At 29.8% G+C, this 20,213-nt stretch overlaps 2 protein-coding genes across 3 annotated transcripts in view; both read left to right on the top strand.

Moving 5' to 3' along the window:
* The window catches only part of LOC135960472 (cyclic GMP-AMP synthase-like receptor 1), a 38,091-nt gene extending 29,297 nt beyond the window's left edge, over positions 1 to 8,794 (top strand). The window contains exons 1-5 of one of the 2 annotated variants that reach the window (XM_065511770.1): positions 1,906 to 2,250; positions 3,327 to 3,509; positions 4,076 to 4,803; positions 8,342 to 8,539; positions 8,603 to 8,794. In XM_065511770.1, the coding sequence (XP_065367842.1) occupies positions 3,338 to 3,509; positions 4,076 to 4,803; positions 8,342 to 8,539; positions 8,603 to 8,611 (1,107 nt within the window). In that variant the 5' untranslated portion in view covers positions 1,906 to 2,250; positions 3,327 to 3,337 and the 3' untranslated portion in view covers positions 8,612 to 8,794. Of the gene's footprint in view, positions 1 to 1,905; positions 2,251 to 3,326; positions 3,510 to 4,075; positions 4,804 to 8,341; positions 8,540 to 8,602 lie in introns of those variants that run through there. The other variant, XM_065511769.1, reaches the window with a different exon arrangement.
* A 5,152-nt stretch (positions 8,795 to 13,946) lies between these two features.
* Positions 13,947 to 19,845, top strand: LOC135961429 (cyclic GMP-AMP synthase-like receptor 1). The gene is made up of 5 exons (XM_065512929.1): positions 13,947 to 14,001; positions 16,022 to 16,204; positions 18,340 to 19,067; positions 19,572 to 19,769; positions 19,837 to 19,845. Exons 1-5 carry the CDS (start codon positions 13,947 to 13,949, stop codon positions 19,843 to 19,845), a joined length of 1,173 nt encoding a protein of 390 aa, XP_065369001.1.
* The last annotated feature ends 368 nt before the right edge of the window (positions 19,846 to 20,213 follow it).

Below are 20,213 nucleotides of genomic sequence, written 5' to 3'. Positions count from 1 at the left end.
TAGCTCCCAAATAACTTACATACAAAATTCATACATCATAATATCCGCTCGTTTTCGGTTGAAATCGTGAAAATCGGCCCACAAATGGCGATTTTTTACCTCTTTTGGATCTACATACATATATCTGGATTATAGTCATTAATATAGACAATATGGATATCAAATAATAGATATCTCAAAGACCTTTGCAACGGCGCACAGTGTGGCAAAATTAAAAATAGCGGCCAAAACTCTATAACTTTGACACAGGCGGAATTTTTTAATGCGGTTTTTTTGATAGGTGACTTGTTTACCCTTATTTTGGTATATTAATTTGTATATTAGGTTGTGGCGAAATGTAGTTATGATTCTAGAAAATTTCTGAAGAATTATTATAATTTCCATATGAAATTTATAACAAAAAATTGAGTATTTATTGTATTGTATAATATAAAAAACCTTTCTGTCGAATAATTAAAAAAATTTTTTCGAATAATTAAAAAATTAAAAAAAATTTTGATTTTTTTTAGAAAGGTTTTAAAGAAAGGCCTTATATGGGAGCTATGACTAATTATGGACCGATCGCCATGAAATTAGGTCATGTGATTTATGCCTATATGAAAGTTATATGTGTTGAATTTTTTGTGTATACCAACATTTTTAAGAGATATATGCTCATTAAAGTGATTTTTGGAAGAGGACCTTATATTTGAGCTATGGCTAATAATGGATCGATCACAATTAAATTAGTCTGATTTATGTCTACATGAAAGTTATTTGTGTTGAATTTTGTGTAACTATCAACAGTTTTTAGAGATTTATTGTCGTTAAAGTGATTTTCGCAAGTGGGCCTTATATGGGAGCTATGACTAATTATGGACTGATCGCCATGAAATTAGGTCTTATGATTTATGTCTATATGGGCACTGCTACACGTTCAATATATATTGTGATATTTGGATCGCGATCCATTTTATTGGATCACGCAAAATTAGGTTATTCTGCAATTTGGATCGCGATCCATCAATACTGCTTGCTACACGTTCAATAAATATAGCGATACTGGATCGCGGTCAATATTTATTGAACGTGTAGCAGTGCCCTATGGAAGTTATTTCTGTTGAATTTTATGTTTATACCAAAATTGTTAATAGATTTATGGTCGTTAAAGAGATTTTCGGAAGCGGGTCTTATATGGAAGCTATGACTAATTATGAACCGATCGTCATCAAATTAGTATATGTATATAAAACTTATTTGGAAAGGAATTTTGTGTAGATACCTATATTAATTAAACATTTATGACGGATAAAGTCCAATTTCGAGAGGACTTCCGTATGGGGACTAGGTGAAATAATGGACCTATTTCAGCTATTTTCAATAGGCTTCGTCGTTGGGCCGAAAAAATTGTATGTAGTAAATTTTAGCAAATTTTAAATAGTACATTTCATTATTAACCATTTCTCTACAAAACTGCATCATTTGATTTTTGAAATTGAGTGTTTGAAAAATTGACTTTTTGACACCAAAATCCCTCTGTGCGGCATATAGTCCGTCCTACAATGGGTCAAAATTATTTTTTACCGAATTTTTTCACAAAAAACTTAAAAAAAAAAAATTACAGAAATTTAAAAACAAATGTTTGCCAAAAATGTTTTTCATTAATAAATAAATTTGAAAAAAATCTTTATTAAATTTTGTTCACCTAAAAATATTTACAAATTTTTATTTTAAAGTATACTTTGGTGAATGGTATATAAGCTTCGTCACAGCCGAATATAGCTCTCTTTCAATTGCTTTGTGTTTTGCGTTTCATTTCAATGCGTTCCTCCTGTGTTGATCAAATGCTCTTAACATTCATTTTTGTACGGACAAATGTCAAACTCAGATAATCTGTGAACAAAGAACCTACTCAGTTATAAAAGAAACAATAATTATCGCAAAAACATTACCAACTTATTGTGTAAAAAATAATAGTAATTACAATTTTAGAGAAGATACGACAGTGAAATAATATACATTTTTTACATACCATAAATATTGGAAAATCAGAAAAATAAATGGAAAATTGAAATAGTAAACTCTGAAATAGAAAAAAATTATTTATATTTGACAAGTAGCTCGCTGGAGAATTTTGTGATGTGGGCTGAAGTGGGGACAGTTGAAATAGTTGCAAAATATTAAATCGAATAATACAATTTTATTGTGTGTGAGATCAGTTCTAAAAAAAATTGGTTTTATTTCTAAGTAAACATTTAAATTTTAATTAGTGTAAGTGATTTATTTCTGATGCAAACATTTGTATTTAATAGTGGACTAAAATCTACTGAAATATTTTAGGGCATTTCTTTCTATTAAAAGAAAATTGTTATCGTACTCTACTTTCAATTCTACGTACATATAAGGGGAACCCCCAAATTCGGAACTACAACATTGCTTTACTTAGAGTAGACAATGTCAATAAAAAGGTGTTGACGTTATCCCCAGCGCACTGTAAATTAATTGAGTTTCTGAATGCAATCAGTTTCATAATCTAATTTACGGTTAAAAAAAATATAAAACAAGTAAGAGAGCTATATTCGGCTGTGCCGAATCTTATATACCCTTCACCAAATTATACTTAAAAATATTTTTATTTAAACAAAATCAAAAATTTTTTTTTAATGTTTTAAAATTTTTTTTAAAAATTTTTTTTTTTCAAAATTATTTTTTAAAAAAAAGTTTTTTCAAAATTTTTTTTTTTTAAATTTCTTTAATTAATTTTTTTTGATCTATATCTGGATTCTAAGTCATTAATATAGACAATATGGATATCTAATGATAGATATTTCAAAGACCTTTGCAACGACGTATATAAGACCATAGTAAGTTGGACCTACAATGGGTCAAAATCGGAAAAAATATTTTTTAACCCGAATTTTTTTTTCAACTAAAAAAAATTTAAAAAACAAAAATTTTTTTTTCAAATTTAAAAAAAACAATTTGAAATTTTTTTTCTCCAAAAAATGAAAAAAAAATTTTTGTTCACTTAAAAATATTTGAATTTTTTTCACTTAAAAATATTTGAATTTTTTATTTTGAAGTATAATTTGGTGAAGGGCACAGCCGAATATAGCTCTCTTACTTGTTTTTTTTTTTTGAAAATAATTCGGTATCTCGGGAACTATTAGAGATATTGTTACGAAATTTAACATGGTTGGAGCTGCTGAGGTGTTTTCGAGTTGATTTTATTTTATTTAGAATTGGAAATTTGCATAAATACTTTTAAAAATCTCAATTACCTTTCTTTTCAATACTCGTTAATTTATTTGGTTTTCGTTTTGTTTTTTATTATTTAACAATTCAAGCTGTTTTCAATATGCCTACATTTGAGGATCAATTACAAATAATTCATCAAGAAATTTCCATTAATGATGAAGATCGGCAGCCATACACCGAAATGTATAACACAATTAGAGATTGGCTCATGAAGGAAATGTGCGAAGCTGATCTGGTTTTTAAAGAAATGTACAAGGGGACTTCATTGTTTGGTAATTTCTGCTAAATTTATGAAAAAAAAATGGTAGTTTTATAAAAAAATTGCATATATAACGTTTTTGTGCAGGTTTAACACAAATATTTTTATTTCGAAGATTAAATATCGTCACCTAAAATCCAAAACAACATATCATCAACAAATTCGAAATAAAGTTTTCGTTTGATTACGATTCTGTACATTATAATAGATGCGCGTCCCTAAATTATCGTACGATTTGGCTTAAATTTCCAGTATCCCCAGTATCACAAAATTCCATCCGATACATCTAAAAAAAAGCTAGGTAAAGCTTAGTCTATAGTTAAAGCCAAATTCATACTATTACAAAATGAAATTTTAATTATTTCCAACAAATTGAAGTAGATGATACGTTATTTTGGTTTCCGATAGACAACAGATTAACAATACAAAATAATGTAAGGTAAAATAGCAGTTTCATGTTAATCCAGTAGTAGTTTCCATTTTATATCTTTTTTTTTTTGTTACGTTGTTTTGCATTTTAGGCGACGCCTACTTTCGCCTGGGCGTGGCTTTAAATTAAAAATATTTTTGCCATTTTAGGTAGCTATCCAAATCGCGTACGCATTATTAAGCCAAGCGAATTTGATGTTTTTATTTTATTGGACCTACCATTTGAATTCAAAGTCAAAACACATCCCGATAGGCCTGGATTTGTACAAATAAGAAGCGATGAATGGAAATATTACGCAACAAATTCAAAAACTAAAAAAAAATATAGAGCACTGTTTCGACAATATATAATAAGGGGTTTAAATCGCAACAAACTCAAGCGATGGATAGAAAGTATAATCGAATATGTACTGTCATGCAGACCCCCACCAAATGGCTACACTATCAAATATACCTGTTGTAGTGTGGCACACCAAATCTATGTCCGAGAAGAACGAGCGCCCTATAAAACAATTTCGATTGATTTTGTACCAGCCATACGTATGCCAAAAGAATACATGAAGCCATTAGTAAGAAAAAGGGCATGTCTAAAAGATGAATACTATGAAACTTTTGTAGCTATACCAAAGCCTTTGGTTGGTTGTGGTTCCAGACATTCCAGAAAACTTACATTTCAACTGGTTAATCCTGTGGCCGAACGTGACATAATATGGGATAAACAGAACTTAAAAGTTGTATATCGTCTATTGAAATCCTTGCGTAATCAATATAAGTTGCGTCGTTTAAAAAGCTATTTCCTGACAGCAGTCTTCTTGCGACAAGTTACCAAGTGCAATGATACGTTTTGGCAACAATCTGTCAGTTATATATTTCTTTATGTAAGTACAGATGGATTCATTTAGAAAATTTAGGAAATTCTATTGAAGTCAGCTTGTTACATAAAAACTAAAGTTTAAACAAAAGTTGTTGTGTATATTAGACTTGAGATTTATGATCGTAAGCCATCTTAGAATTGTTGCTTTATCTGTAGAAATACATTCTAGACAGTGTGAACTTCGAAAGTCACCCTGTTAGGGCACTGCTACACGTACAATATATATTGTACGCGATCCAGTATCGCGATATTTATTGAACGTGTAGCATGCAGTATTGATGGATCGCGATCCAAATCGCAGAATAAGCTAATTTTGCGTTAGCTTATTCTTACAATTGCTCGCGATCCAAATATCATAATATATATTGAACGTGTAGCAGTGCCCTTAGAGTACAGGAAAAACTAGAGCTTGCCAAAATTTACCACTTTAAGTGTAAATATAATCGTTAGAGTTATGCTTAAAAAGTACCATTAAAAGAAAGGAGAAGTACTATTTGTTGGTCCCTTTTTTTTAATTCCAACTAAGTCCGGATCATGTCTGTCTAATTTCATTATTATAAAATATTCAAGAATTACAATTATAATAAAGAACAAGTAAGAGAGCTATATTCTTATATACCATTCACCAAATTATACTTCAAAATACAAATTTTAAATATTTTTAGGTAAACAAAAAATTTTTTTTCGAATTATTTTAAATTTAAATTTTTTTTAATTTTTTTTCGGTTTAAACAATATTTTTTCCGATTTTGACCCATTGTAGGTCCAACTTACTATGGTCTTATATACGTCGTTGCAAAGTTGAAATATCTATCATTAGATATCCATATTGTCTATATTAATGACTTAGTAATCCAGATATATGTCAAAAATCGAGGTTGTCCTGGTTTTTTCCCCATATCTCAGCCATTTGTGGACCGATTTTGCTGATTTTAAATAGCAAACTTCTCGAATGTATGTCTGACAGAATTATTGAAGATTTGGATCCCGAAGATATCAGGGGTCTTCAGAAAATTGATTTCAACAGACAGACGGACATGGCTTAATCGACTCCACTATCAATAAGGATCCAGATCCGGGAATTCCCGGGAATATTTTTTTTGTTAATTTTCGGGAAATGTTTGTCGGCAATTTTCGGGAATTTCTTCATAAATTTTCTTCTAAAAGTTACTATATTCATCAGATACGTTTTGATGGCCAAATTTGTTGATAATTGAATTATTCTATTATATCCATAGATTTTTTCGGTTCTAACAACAGATAGTCAGTTGGCAAAGAAGTATTACTATTGAAATAATGGAATTTTTTTCACTCAACTCAAGCCACAGCAGAAAAATTTGGTTATTAAGAATGAATCAAATTTAAAATTTATGCTCATAAACGAATTATTAAGATGCCTGACATTACATCAGGCATTACATTAGAGAAACTAATAACAATAATAGTGGTTCAAATTTGTTTATCTACAATCAGATTTGAAAAATGTCTCTAACTACGCATGTTTTGTAGATTTAACATGGTCGAAATTCTTAAGTTTTTTAATTAAACAATAAATTTATTGATTTCATACTGATTAAAACTATGACTGTGACAATACCGATCAAATGTCACTCTTAAATCAGAAACCCTTATAGAGGCTGGACCTACAATCAAATATAAATTTCCCGGGAATGAAACGATTTTTTAATTTCCTCCCGGGAAAGAAAAAAGTCCGGGAAATTAGGAACCCTAGTATCGTAGTAAGAATTCATATTAAAATATTAATATGTCGATGTCAATATATATGTCAGTACCAAAACACCCTGTCTTTTATTTTTTTTTAAGTAGAAAGGATGTATTTTAAATTTTAGAAGATATACACCCCTATCGCGAATAAACATTTCACATGAAATATTTTCCCTTTTCCTTTTTTCGTTCATCAACTTTGTTCACGTGAAAAAAATTCCCCTTGTGAAATTTTTAGATGGAATTTTGTAAACAATAAACAGCTGTTACGAACAAAATCAACTATTGTGAATGTACAGTTCATCATGATATTCCCGATAGCAATTTTCCCTTCGAGGGAAATGAATATTTCATGGGAACAAAATTTCACATGTTATTGCCGATAGGGGTGATAATGTTACCGAATTTACCCGTTATTGGATCTACACAGAGAGAGGTGAACCATTAGTCCAAATTTCATGTCTTTAACTTTTGGCATTTAGGTTGGGCGATGCTGAATCAGTTAGTCACTTAGAAATGTTACCATTTTATATAATGTGGGTCTTTCAATACGGATTTCCGAACTTTGAAATATAAAAAAAAATTCCGCACCGAAAATCGGTAAAAATTTCAAAAAAATAATTTTTTAACCTAAAAATCTCTTGAACTATCAAAATATTAAATTTCTTTAAATTCGGATATTAAATTTTTGGTGATTTTTTTTTAAGTATGGTTGGTGTTGGCCAGCCACTTGTCCCTATTTTAAATACAAACCCATGTAAATACAAATCAACACTGCGTGAGAAAGGTATATATAAGTTTGTCATTCCATTTGTAATTTCCACAATATAATTTTCCTATAAAGTATATATATATTCTGGATCCTTATAGATAGTGGAGTCGATTAAGCCATGTCCGTCTTTCTGTTGAAATCAATTTTTTGAAGACCCCAGATCCAAATCTTCAATAATTCCGTCAGACATGCTTTCGTGAAGTTTCCTATTTAAAAGCAGCAAATCGGTCCATCGGCTGAGATATGAGAAAAAAACCAGGACAACCTCGATTTTTGACCTATATCTGGATTACTAAGTCATTAATATAGACAATATGGATATCTAATGATAGATATTTCAAAGAACTAACGACGTATATAAGACCATAGTAAGTTGGACCTACAATGGGTCAAAATCGCAAAAATATTTTTTTACCCGAATTTTTTTTATCACCAAAAAAAAATAATTAATAATTTTAAAATAAAAATTCGAAAAAAAAATTTTTTCCAAAAAATGAAAAAAATACTTTGGAAAAAAAAAACAAATTTTGTTTACCTAAAAATATTTAAAATTTGTATTTTGAAGTATAATTTGGTGAAGGGTATATAAGATTCGGCACAGCTGAATATAGCTCTCTTACTTGTTATACCTGTAATCGTTCACGAGCTACCGAATTATTTCCATATTAAAATGTTGGGAACGGATAATATAACTTTGCACGCCTGTAGAAGAGTTACATTTATAGACCAATAGGGCGCGAGTAACAAGGCCCCATAATGATATAATTTCCTACCTTATCATGTATGTATTTTTTTACAAAAAACAACAATTCTTGGATGAGTTACGGTTTAAATTAACAAATTAATTTCACAGTGCCGTCTACTGATACCACAGCTCTGTAGAGATTTTATTTTATATAACATGTTGAATGAACCTCCTCATTCCTCATTATAAATGTCAGTGCCGTCTACTGATACCACAGCTCTGTAGAGATTTTATTTTATATAACATGTTGAATGAACCTCCTCATTATAAATGTCAGCGCCTTCGTTCTTTATTTTTTAGATGTTAGACAAATTGATTGTTTATTTTCAACAAGGCAATTTGCCATACTATTGGGTATCGGATTTTAATTTACTAAGCATTTTGAAACCTGAAGAAATTGACGATTATACCGATATCTTAATAGATGCCTATAATGATCTTACTATATTGGAGAATCAAAATTCGGTATCGTTTGATGAAGTGGCTGAACATTTCATGGTAAACTTATGCTTAAATTTTGTTGCAAAGTCTAGATTTTATTGTTATTGAATTTATTTACAGATAACTTGAAAAGATTTGGAATAATTAAGAATATAAACAGGAAGTTGTTTGTCTTTATTTTTTATTTATTTTAAATAATTTTCTTAATATTTAATTATATATTTACATAATATGTTTGTATGTTCGTACCTTATGCATTAAAATGAATTTCTTTTAAAATAAAATTGACCTTATTTTATGTTTTAACAAAAATTGTGTTTTTTTTTTTTTCATTAATTGATATTAAACAAATTAAGATCAGAAGCGGTGGGGTCTAATAGCTATCAATTTTCTTTTTTAACCTGTGTTGTGTTCAAGCAATAATGTTTTCTAATAGTTCTTTTGTTATTTAAACTCTGTACGAATTAATTTCATATAAATATACGGAGTTTGGTTGAAAATGGGCGGGATTGTATTAGTGGGCGTGTCACCTCCCATACGAAGTAAATAGTTATTTTCCAATATCTCGATAACTATAATTGTGAAAGTCTTCAAACTTTATATTAATAAATTTCGTATCACTGCATGAAGTTTAACAACAACAACAAAATGGGAGTGATCAGAACAGGGGGTGATTCACCTCCCATACAAAGTAAACAGTTATTTACAAATATCTTGAGAACTATTATTTAAACTTTGTCCGAATAGCTCTCTCTTATTATTTTACATAGTTTGGCTGAAATGGTCGGGATTGGATTAGTGGGCGTGTCACCTCCCATACATATGACAAATTAAATATAGGACAAGCTATAGCAACTATCAATATGAATATTTTGGACAGAAATGTGCGGGAAATCAAAAAAAAGAGGAAATATGTAAATCTATAACTTCTAAACGGAGCCTCAAGGCCCCACACCAAATTTTTGTTCTCAATCCGATTTGAAAGATTTATATATACATATATGTATATTTTTTCTCCAAAAAAAAAAAATTAAAAAACCAAAAATTTTTTTTAAAATCAAAAAAAAATATAAAATTTTAAAAAAATAAAAAAAAACAAGTAAGAAAGTATGGTCGATCAAGCCCGACCATATAATACCCTACACTAAGTAAAAGAGCAAAAAAAATGTTTCTTTTAAAATTTCAATAATTTATATTTTTGAGTGATTTTCGGAAGTGGGGTTATATGGGGGCTATGACCAATTATGGACCGATCACCATGAAATTAGGTCGTGTGATTTATGTCTATATTAAAGTTAACTATGTTGAATTTTGTGTGTTTACCAAAATTTTTAAGCGATTTATGCACGTTAAAGTGATTTTCGGAAGCGGGTCTATATGGGAGCTATGACTAATTATGGACCGATCGTAACAAAATTTGGTGACATGAATTTTGTGTATATGAAACTTATTTGGAGCGGAATTTGTGGAGATACATATATAAATTAAACATTTATGACCGATAAAGTCAAATTTTGGGAGGACATTTGTATGGGGGCTAGGTGAAATAGTGGACCGATTCCAGCTAGTTTTAAAAGGTTTGGTCCTTGAGCCGAAAAAATAATATGTACCAAATTTGATCGAAATATCTTCAAAATGGCGACCTGTACTCTGCGCACAAGGTTTACAGCCGACCAGACGGACGGACGGACATCGCTTAATCGACTCAGAAAGTGATTCTAAGTCGATCGGTATACTTTAAGGTGGGTGTTAGACTAATATTTTTGGGCGTTACAAACATCTGCACAAACGCATAATACCCTCCTTACTATGGTGGTGTAGGGTATAAAAATTGGAAAAAATAACAGGACAAAAAAAAATTTTGTTTACTTACAAATATTTAAAACAATTTGACCGGCTTCGCCCGGTGGCATTTACTAATGTTAGTTCTTCAAGTTTCTCCAACCCTGCTCTTATTTATTTGCAAATAAAATATATAAATTTGTACTGCATACTTTAGGGGGCTTTGTTTATTACAGTTGACTGGACTGAAAAAAGCCGGTTTTAGCCCGAATTTTTTAATTTTTTTCTTTACAAACCATCTCATGAATTTCGAATCGAATAAAAAAAAATCAGTCAAATCGCTCTAGCCGTTCTCACGTGATGACATTACATCAGTAATGCGCAGCCCATACCACAATTGTGGAAAATAAATTTTATTTTCCATTTATTTAATAAAATCACACGTATTCTTATGCTCTTACATTTTAGTAGTCGTTGTCCACTCAACAAGACAACTAGGAATACGCATGAGCACTGGTGTATGACTTTTTCTTTATTTTTTCAGTTTTTGTATTTGTGTGTTTGTCAAGGTTGCCAATTGAGCCATTTTCCGGCTAGATCTAGCGATTTTATTTTCATTTAGCCATAAAAAAATGGCTAGATTTAATCTAGCCGGAAGATTTAGCCATTTTATTTTTTCCTAGCCTTTTTTAATTTCTTGAAATTTTTTAAAAAATTTACCAATATTTTTAATCAAAAGACAAAGAAATAGTCTTTTTTAAAAAAAAATCTTACGTAGTGGATTTGATGAGAACAGGCTGCGTAATTGTTTCCAAAGCAAACACATATTCAAAAATCAATTTTGCATTTATTTAATGGATCCGATTTTGTTTATAAGTGCCCAGAAATTTGTTTAATTTATCAAAAAAGGAACCAATTTATATTGATATTTCAATTTTTTTAATCTGCTAAGAAATTTAATATTTTATATACATTATTTTTTTATTTTCGAGGTTAGATTTCCAATAACAGTGATAAATGGTAATTAATCCTTAAGAGTACTAGGGGTCAAAATTAACCTCAATTTGACTGTGTTTTTCGTGATTTTAAAAGTTGAGGGTCATTTGAATCCAAAGTGCTCTTAAGGGTTAATTTAAATTTTTGCACTGTTATTGTAAATCTAAGACCTTAGGGTATACTTTTCGCAATTTTCATTAAAGTCGGCACAAAAATATATAATATTTCTCTATCATTCATTTAGAAATTCCAAATATTGTAAAATTTTACCTTTGACCTTCACGATTTAAGGGTTAACGTAGTCCGGTTTTAGTAAAACTTTCAGGGTATATTTAGAATTATCTGGCCTATAATATGCTGTATAGGTTTTACTTAAAATTCATAACAGTAACGGATTTGGTATCATTCGCCAAAATATCGAGCCCTTAGCGCCAAATTATCGTAAGCGACATTTTTAAAATTTTTGTTTTATTGCAGAAATTAAAATTTTATGGACCGACTGATGTTTTAGCGTTCTCAGAATATCAAAATTGTTAATAACATCAAAAATATAGGGGGTAAGATTTTATCGTAAGTCAATGTTTATATTTTACAGTAAACAAATTATATCGTAAGCGACACACAGTGGTATAGAAAAAAAGAGGGAAATAAATCTATAACTTCTAAATGGTTCTATTTGTTTGAATGAAATTTCACATGGACCCCATAGGCCAGGGGCCCTCAAAGTAGGACACCTCGGGTATGCTACATTTTTAAAACGATATTAATTCTTGGTTTGAGTTCCGATTTCAAAAACATTATACATGTAGAATCATCTCATCGAGCATTACAAAAAAACTCCTCGTAGCTATCAATTATCTATTATAGCTTAGGAGATATTCGCATTTGAAAATTAAATTTTCAACATTTTTACCCACCCTACTCCAGTTTTTTGATAACAGCGTATCCAAATATTTCCCGATTTTCTCCAGTTTTCCTTTATTGGACTAACAACACATGTATGTGTCAAATGGAAAAAGAACTTTTTAAAAATAATGACTAAGTCCAAAGTTATATGCATTTGAATTTAAAAAAAATTTTAAAAAGCGATTTTTCGCAATTTTTTTTGGGAAAAAAGAACTTTTTTTCTTTTTAAGTTATCGAAAAAATTTCTAAGAGGATGTATAAGAAATTTTTACTTTCTGAAAGCTAAGTTTTGATAAAATATTTTAAAGGAAAACCACTTTCAAAATTGTTGTTACCGAGGGGCCAGGTCCTTTCAACATATTTTTTATGTAAAATAAAAATTTAGGGCAAAAATTCTCAAATCGCGTATCCGATATCAAAATATAGTAACCGATTATAGGTGGCTCAATATGTTTCTAATTATTTTGTAAAGGATCCCGATAACCCCGACCCTGGTATGGATATTATAGCCAAAAAACTAAAAATTAGCATTTTTGGAATTTTTCAACACTTTTTTGGGAATTGCGGGATTGCTGAAAATAAATTTCAAAATTCGTTTTTATTTTTCCATTTTAAATAAAAAAATCTACATAAATGTGAAATTTCATTAAAAACTATTTATAAATAAAAATTAAATTTCAATTCGAAAATTTTTTATCTTTTTTTGTCATATTTTTCTATAAAGTATTCTATGAATTTTTAATTGTCAAAAGTTATAAATATTTTTGAAAAATAATCAAAAAAAAACTTCTCCTGTAAAATTTGTGTTTTGTCGCTTACGATAATTTGGCGCAAGGGCTCGATATTAGTTTTTCCCGAAAATCGCAAAATTTAAGTCGCAGGTATGGGAAAATTGTAGGAGGTATGAACATCTTTTATGCATATTTTTATTCCCTATTATATTCTTAATAAATCCCTGTGTGATGATCAAAAACTTCTGAAATTTGTTTAATAAAATTTTTCAAAATTTGAAAAATGGTGTTTTGAAACTGCCGTTAAAAAAATAAAATCTGTTTGGTCATTGCAAAAGTAATTATTTAATGGTAAAATTTTTACAAAAACTGAAATAATAGCATTTTTTCTCCTTGTAAATGTTCTCACGAACTTTAAACCTCGTGCGGCACGCCAATTTTTAACCGATCGAGCTCAATTTTTTTTTCAGATTTTTTTCTATCCTAACCTCACACAAAATTGCCCTTCGTTTTTGAAACAGATGAGTTTTCAATTTTTCCATACATTGAAGGTCCACCTTAAAGTCGGTCTCACTAAATAAAAAGACAATATTTATGAATTTGTATTCAGTCATTTTGGGTTTTAGCCATTTCTAGCTATTTTTAATTCTAAATCTAGCCATTTTCTGAGCTGAAGAGTTGGCAACCTTGGTGTTTGTAGGTGCACTGAATAAAATAAAGAATTGAATGTGTTGGTGAGAGTAAGTGTATTGGTGAGAGGATTTATATTTGCGAACCTCTGCATTACATCCATGATAGGCGTTCATATTGTTCAGGTTACGATGATTTTTCGTCAAATTTATCGTCATTTTGACGATTTTTGGTTTCAAAAATAGCAATTTGACGATTTCTTTCTCGAAAATGACGATTTTCTGCATTATGAAAATATGGTACTATTATATGAAATAGTTAAAGAATTTTCTCATTTTGTTGGTGAATATTTGGATTTTGAATTTTATCAATTAAAATTTTTAGATTTTAACTGCCTGTTCCATGATGTCGAAAGAAAAATGAGTCGAAAATATTTGTATGAAAAACACTCAGTTTTTAAAATTCTTTCGAATAGTATTCATACAAATTTGTTCGAATCATTTTTCTTTCGACATCGTGAAACAGGTCTTAAATCATTTTTTGTAAATAAATTACTGAAATAAAACGGAAAAATTCTAAAGCAACTTTTTCTATTTTGACAAAATTTATTCAGATTATAATGACATTACCCCATTCAATTGAAGCCGCCAAGCTGGAATTTATGCTTTAATCTCAGACCACCTAATGCTATATTTTAATGAATTTATCTTTAAAAAGTAATGTCAGAGATTTTTCTTTTGGGTCATAATAAAGATTTAGACATTAAATTCTATTTTATGTGTTTTATTTAAAATTAAAAAAACTTCCTGTTAGAAATCTTGAACTTTTTAATTTTCCGATTTTTTTGACGATTTTTAAAATTCGAAATGACGATTTTTTTCTTTTTTATCGGGATATTGACGATTTTTTCCCAAATTCATCTGGCAGCCCTGGTTGTGGATATTTTATTTTTTACCCAAAAGAGCACACAAATTAAATGCCTCTTTTTGCCTACCAATGCATTACATCAGTGATGTTCAAAAATAAAAATGAAGATATTTGGTGAGAGAGCTACCCAGCAAACATAATGTCAAACACTTAAAATAACAACAAAATGAAGAAAGTTTAAATTTAGAATTTTTGTCAAATAAAACCAATTTATTAAATGAATATAATTTAAATTTTAAGGAAATGAAAGAATATACATTATACGGCCGAAATACTCTCAAATTTTTTATTTATTTTTAACTTTGTTTTTTTGTGTTCAATTGTAATTGAAACGCGTGTGTTTGCTATGCTTCATCTAAAAACCAACCAACAACAATGCTTATTGAATTTCTGAAAAAATGAGACATTTATTACGCTCTTTAAAAGAGCGTAACAAATGTGTTTAAATTTTTTAAACAATTGTATGGGATGAACATCACTGCATTACATACATGGACCTTGAGATGCTAATCGGGACTGATTTTTGTAATTGGTAAAGAATCCCGAAATTTGGTAAAGAATGCCGAAATCCTGAACCGAGGTTTCGGGATTTTTGGGAAATCTAAAATCCGGAAAATTATAAGAAAAAAACGTACATAATTATGTCTTTACAATTGAAAGAAATTTTTTTATTAAGCAATTAATTTTTATTAGACACTAAAAAGCATAAAATACTTCATGAGTACATTATATAAGAAGAAATAACTATAAAGTATGTACATTAGGGTAAACGATTTTTTTCACGAAAAATCGTATAGCTAAAACGCATTCTACAGAAAATTCTAAGAAATTTTCCCCAAGAAACCATAGGTCTAAAATCAAATCATATCTTGCGCATTTCGTCTTTTATCCAATGATATTTCAGTATTTTTTTTTTAATAGTTTTTTTTATTGGATAAAAGACGAAATGCGCAAGATAGTATTTGATTTTAGACCTATGGTTTCTTGAGGAAACTTTATTAGAATTTTCCGTAGATTGCGTTTCTGCTTTACGATTTTTTACTTTTTGATCGTTCATACAAATCGACCCAGCCTAATGTACATACTGGTAAAAACAGTACCTTATCTGTTAGCCTTTTAGCAATCGAAATATTTTCATTTTGTTCGAGCTCCTCATCTGAGATAACATCTATTTCATTTGAAGAGGATTTAAATTGAGTTTTATTAGACAACTTACAAAAGAAGGTGAAGAATTGATTTTCTAGAGCCCCACTCAAGGAAAACCAAAAATTCCGTTTTCCTTTATTAACTATATTGTAGCAGGAGTTGAGCTTAACAAGTTTTCTGAACATCACTTTGTGATATTCGAACTAAAAATAAGTTACTTGTAGACTTAAACTAATGTTTATTTCCATACATATTACGTAAAAAGTCAATAATTCAAAAATATACATTTAACCGAAAAAAACAGGATTTCTAAAAAAGGCCAATTTTCGGATAACCGTCAAACCGGCTTTTTAAAAACACTATTTTCGTATTGCTATTTTATTTGGTTTTCGTTTTGTTTTTTATTTTTTATCAATTCAAGCTTTTTTCAATATGGCTACATTTAAGGATCACTTACAAAGAATTCATCAAGAAATTGCCATTAAAGATGAAGATCGGCAGCCATACACCGAAATGTATAACACAATCAGAGATTGGCTCCTGGATGAAATGTGCAAAGCTGATCCGATGTTTAATAAAATGTACAAGGGGACTTCATTGTTTGGTAAGTTCTGTTATAATAAATGCTAAATTTATAAAAAAATTGTTCATGCTATTTTTTTTTTATGGGCCTCCAAAGATTTTGAAAATCAGTGGGCCCTCAAAAAAGGTGTCATCAGTTTTTGGCCAAGAGCTAATTCATACTTGATGATACCGCTTGACTATATATCTCAATAATATAGCTAAGTGTCTAAAAAACAAATTTTGTTTACATTTTTTGTGAAAAAATAGGTTTTGGAAAAATTAGTTTTTCACTTTTTTTAGAATAACTTCCAGGGACTCTTAATTTTTCACTAACAATCACCCCTATCGCGAATCAACATTTCACATGAAATATTTTCCCTTTTCCTTTTTTCGTTCATCAACATTGTTCACGTGAAAAAAATTCCCCTTGTTGTGAAATTTTTAGATGGAATTTTGTAAACAATAAACAGCTGTTACGAACAAAATCAACTATTGTGAATGTAAAGTTCATCATGATATTCCCGATAGCAATTTTCCCTTCGAGGGAAATGGATATTTCATGGGAACAAAATTTCACATGTTATTGCCGATAGGGGTGAATATTTAGCAAAGTTGTAGCTACGGTAAAGCTGAACATATCAATTCATTCGGAACGTTTCTAGACACTCTAAATAGCACATAAAGATCACTTTGTACCTTAAACATTTTTAGTTTTTACTAGTTTTTTACACTAAAACAAAGATTTCTTTGTTAAAATAGTATATTGAAGTCCACACTTTTATGTTGTGCTGTATTATTTACTCGTCTGAGCTGTTTTCGAGTTGATTTACAGTTGTTCAGCTCCTTAGGCGGAATGGGGATCAGTGGGTGACTCCTCAAAGTCTCACATTTAAAAAAATTCGCCAAAAATCCGTTTATGATAAAAATGAGCTAAGATTTAAAATATAGATAGTCCTTAAGAGATATTTAGGTTTAATTTTTATACCCTTCACCTTCGTGAGATGGGTATACATATATTCTGGATCCTTATAGATAGCGGAGTCGATTAAGCCATGTCCGTCTGTCTGTCTGTTGAAATCAATTTTCTGAAGACCCCAGATATCTTCTGGATCCAAATCTTCAATAATTCTGTCAGACATGCTTTCGAGAATTTTGCTATTTAAAATCAGCAAAATCGGTTCACAAATGGTTGAGATATGAGGAAAAAACCAAGACAACCTCGATTTTTGACCTATATCTGGATTACTAAGACATTAATATAGACAATATGGATATCTAATGATAGATATTTCAAAGACATTTGCAACGACGTATATAAGTAAGTTGGACCTTCAATGGGTCAAAATCGGAAAAAAAATTTAACCCGAATTTTTTTTACCTTAAAATTTTTAAAATTTTGAAGTATAATTTGGTGAAGGGTATATAAGATTCGGCACAGCCGAATATAGCACTCTTATTTGTTTTTTTTTACATTTTGCTCGATCTTTTTTTCGTATTTCATATTGACGAGCCTCCAAAGGCCAAACTATTTTTTTTAAATATCATGTATATTAAATTAAAGTGAGCACTTTTCTAAAGAAAAAATGTGTTTTTGGAACACATTTTCACCGTTTTAGGAATTTCCATGTTTGAAAACAAAGAATGACACCTTACGTTACTTTGGTTTCAGATAGACAATAACAATTCAAAATAACGTAAGATAACATAGCAGTTTCATGTTCATCCAGTATTAGTTTCCATTTTTTTTTTATAATTTTTTGCTTCTCCTGCAAACTTATGATCAGTGAATATATAATCACCCAAAACGGCCCATAAATGGAGATATTTCAGATCTAGTGAAATTTGTTTAACCTTCGCTTTACCAAAGGTTTTTTATGTATATGGTTTACCAATACCCACCCGGGTGACACTAAACTTCAATAAATATATGCGACGAACGAAATTTTAAAAAATTGAAAAAACCTTATAAAAAGTTTAAAATGTTTCTATTAAATTCTATAGAACTCTAGAATTTGTTCAGTGAGTACAAATTTCATTTAAATTGAAACAAAATTAAAAAAAATATTAAACCAATAAAATCGATGTGGTCACCCGGGTGGGTATTGGTAAAGCGAAGGTTAAATCACATTACAAATTCTACCTTGATTGCAATTGCAAATATTTTTGTCATTTCAGGTAGTTATCCAAATCGTGTACGCATTATTAAGCCCAGCGAATTTGATGTGTTTATTTTAATGGATCTACCATTTGAATTCACAGTCGAAACACACCCCAAAAGGCCTGGATTTATACATATATCAAGCATGAAATGGGAAAATTGCGCAACAGATTCAAAAACTGAAACACTATATAAAGGACTATTTGGATATAATAAAAAAAGTGTTTTAAATCGCAACAAACTCAAGCGATGGATAAAAAATATAATCAAAAAAGTATTGTCAAGCAGACCCCAACCAATTGGCTACACTATCAAATATACCTGTTGTAGTGTGGCTCACCAAATCTACGTCCGAGACGAACGAGCGCCCTATAAAACAATTTCGATTGATTTTGTACCAGCCATACGTATGCCAAAAGAATACATGAAGCCATTAGTAGGAAAAAATGCATGTTTAAAAGATGAATACTATGAAACGTTTGTAGCTATACCAAAGTGTTTGGAGGGTTGTGGTCCCAGAACTTCCAGAAAACTTACATTTCAACTGGTTAATCCTGTGGCCGAACGTGACATAATATGGGATAAACAGAACTTAAAAGTTATATATCGTCTATTGAAATCCTTGCGTAATCAATATAAGTTGCCTCGTTTAAAAAGCTATTTCCTGACAGCAGTCTTCTTGCAACAGGTCACCAAGTGCAATGATGAGTTTTGGCAACAATCTGTCAGTTATATATTTCTTTATGTAAGTACAGATGAAAATTTAGAAAATTTAAGAAATTCAATTAAAGTCAATTTTTAAGCAAAAACTGAAGTCTAAACATAAGTTGCTGGGTATATTAGACTTGAGATTTATGATCGTAAGCCATCTTAGAATTGTTGCTTTAGCTGTAGAAATACATTCTAGACAGTGTGAATAACTTCGGATGTCACCCTGTCGGAGTGCAGGAAGAACTACAGGTTGTCAAAATTGAATACTTAGAGCGTAAATAATCGTTTAGAGCTGGTAACATTTAAGGTAATATGGACCAAGCTTGCCTAAATTTTACATTACTCCTATACTAGTTTTTAATAATTTTTTAAAAGCAACAATTCTTGTAGAAGTTACGGTTATTTCACAGTGCAGTCTACTGATACCACAGATCTTTAGAGATTTTATTTTATATAACATATTCATTCAGTCGAATATCGGCTGCATTTAGCGTGTTTTTAAATGTCAGCGTCTTCGTTCTTTATTTTTATTTTGTAGATGTTGGACAAAATGATTGTTTATTTTCAACAAGGCGATTTGCCATACTATTGGGTGTCGGGTTTTAATTTACTAAGTATTTTGAGACCTGAAGAAATTGGCGATTATACCGATATCTTAACAGCAGCCTATAATGATCTTAAAAAATTGGAGCATCAAAATTCGGTATCGTATGCTGTAATGGCTGAACATTTTAAGGTAAACTTATGCTTAAATTTTTAATGTTGCAATGTATAGATTTTATTATTATTAAATTTATTTACAGACAACTTGAAAAGATGTGGAATACTTAAGACTTTAAACAGGAAGTTTGTCTTTATTTTTTATTTAATAATAATAATTTTCTTAATATTTTATTATATTTTTTACCTTTATGAAATGAATTAAAATGAAATGAATTTATTTTTAAATAAAATTAACCTTATTTTATGTTTTAAACAAAAATTGCGTTATTTTATTAATTGATAGGAGGCATATTGAGATCAAATGCGGTGGGGAATAGTATCACATGGGCCTAATGTGCCATGAGTGTACGTACAAGGTGGCGCAAAAGTAAACTTCCGATGTTTTTTGGCTGTCAGCCCAATTATGAATAAAAATTCCGCGGGAGTTTTTTCCCTTTTCTCATTTTTCCTATTCAAA

The sequence above is a fragment of the Calliphora vicina genome, chromosome 5 (genome assembly GCF_958450345.1).
Source record: "Calliphora vicina chromosome 5, idCalVici1.1, whole genome shotgun sequence".
NCBI lineage: Eukaryota > Metazoa > Arthropoda > Insecta > Diptera > Calliphoridae > Calliphora > Calliphora vicina.
The sequence above is the reverse complement of the archived record's forward strand: the minus strand, read 5'-3'. Positions and strand labels throughout refer to the sequence as shown.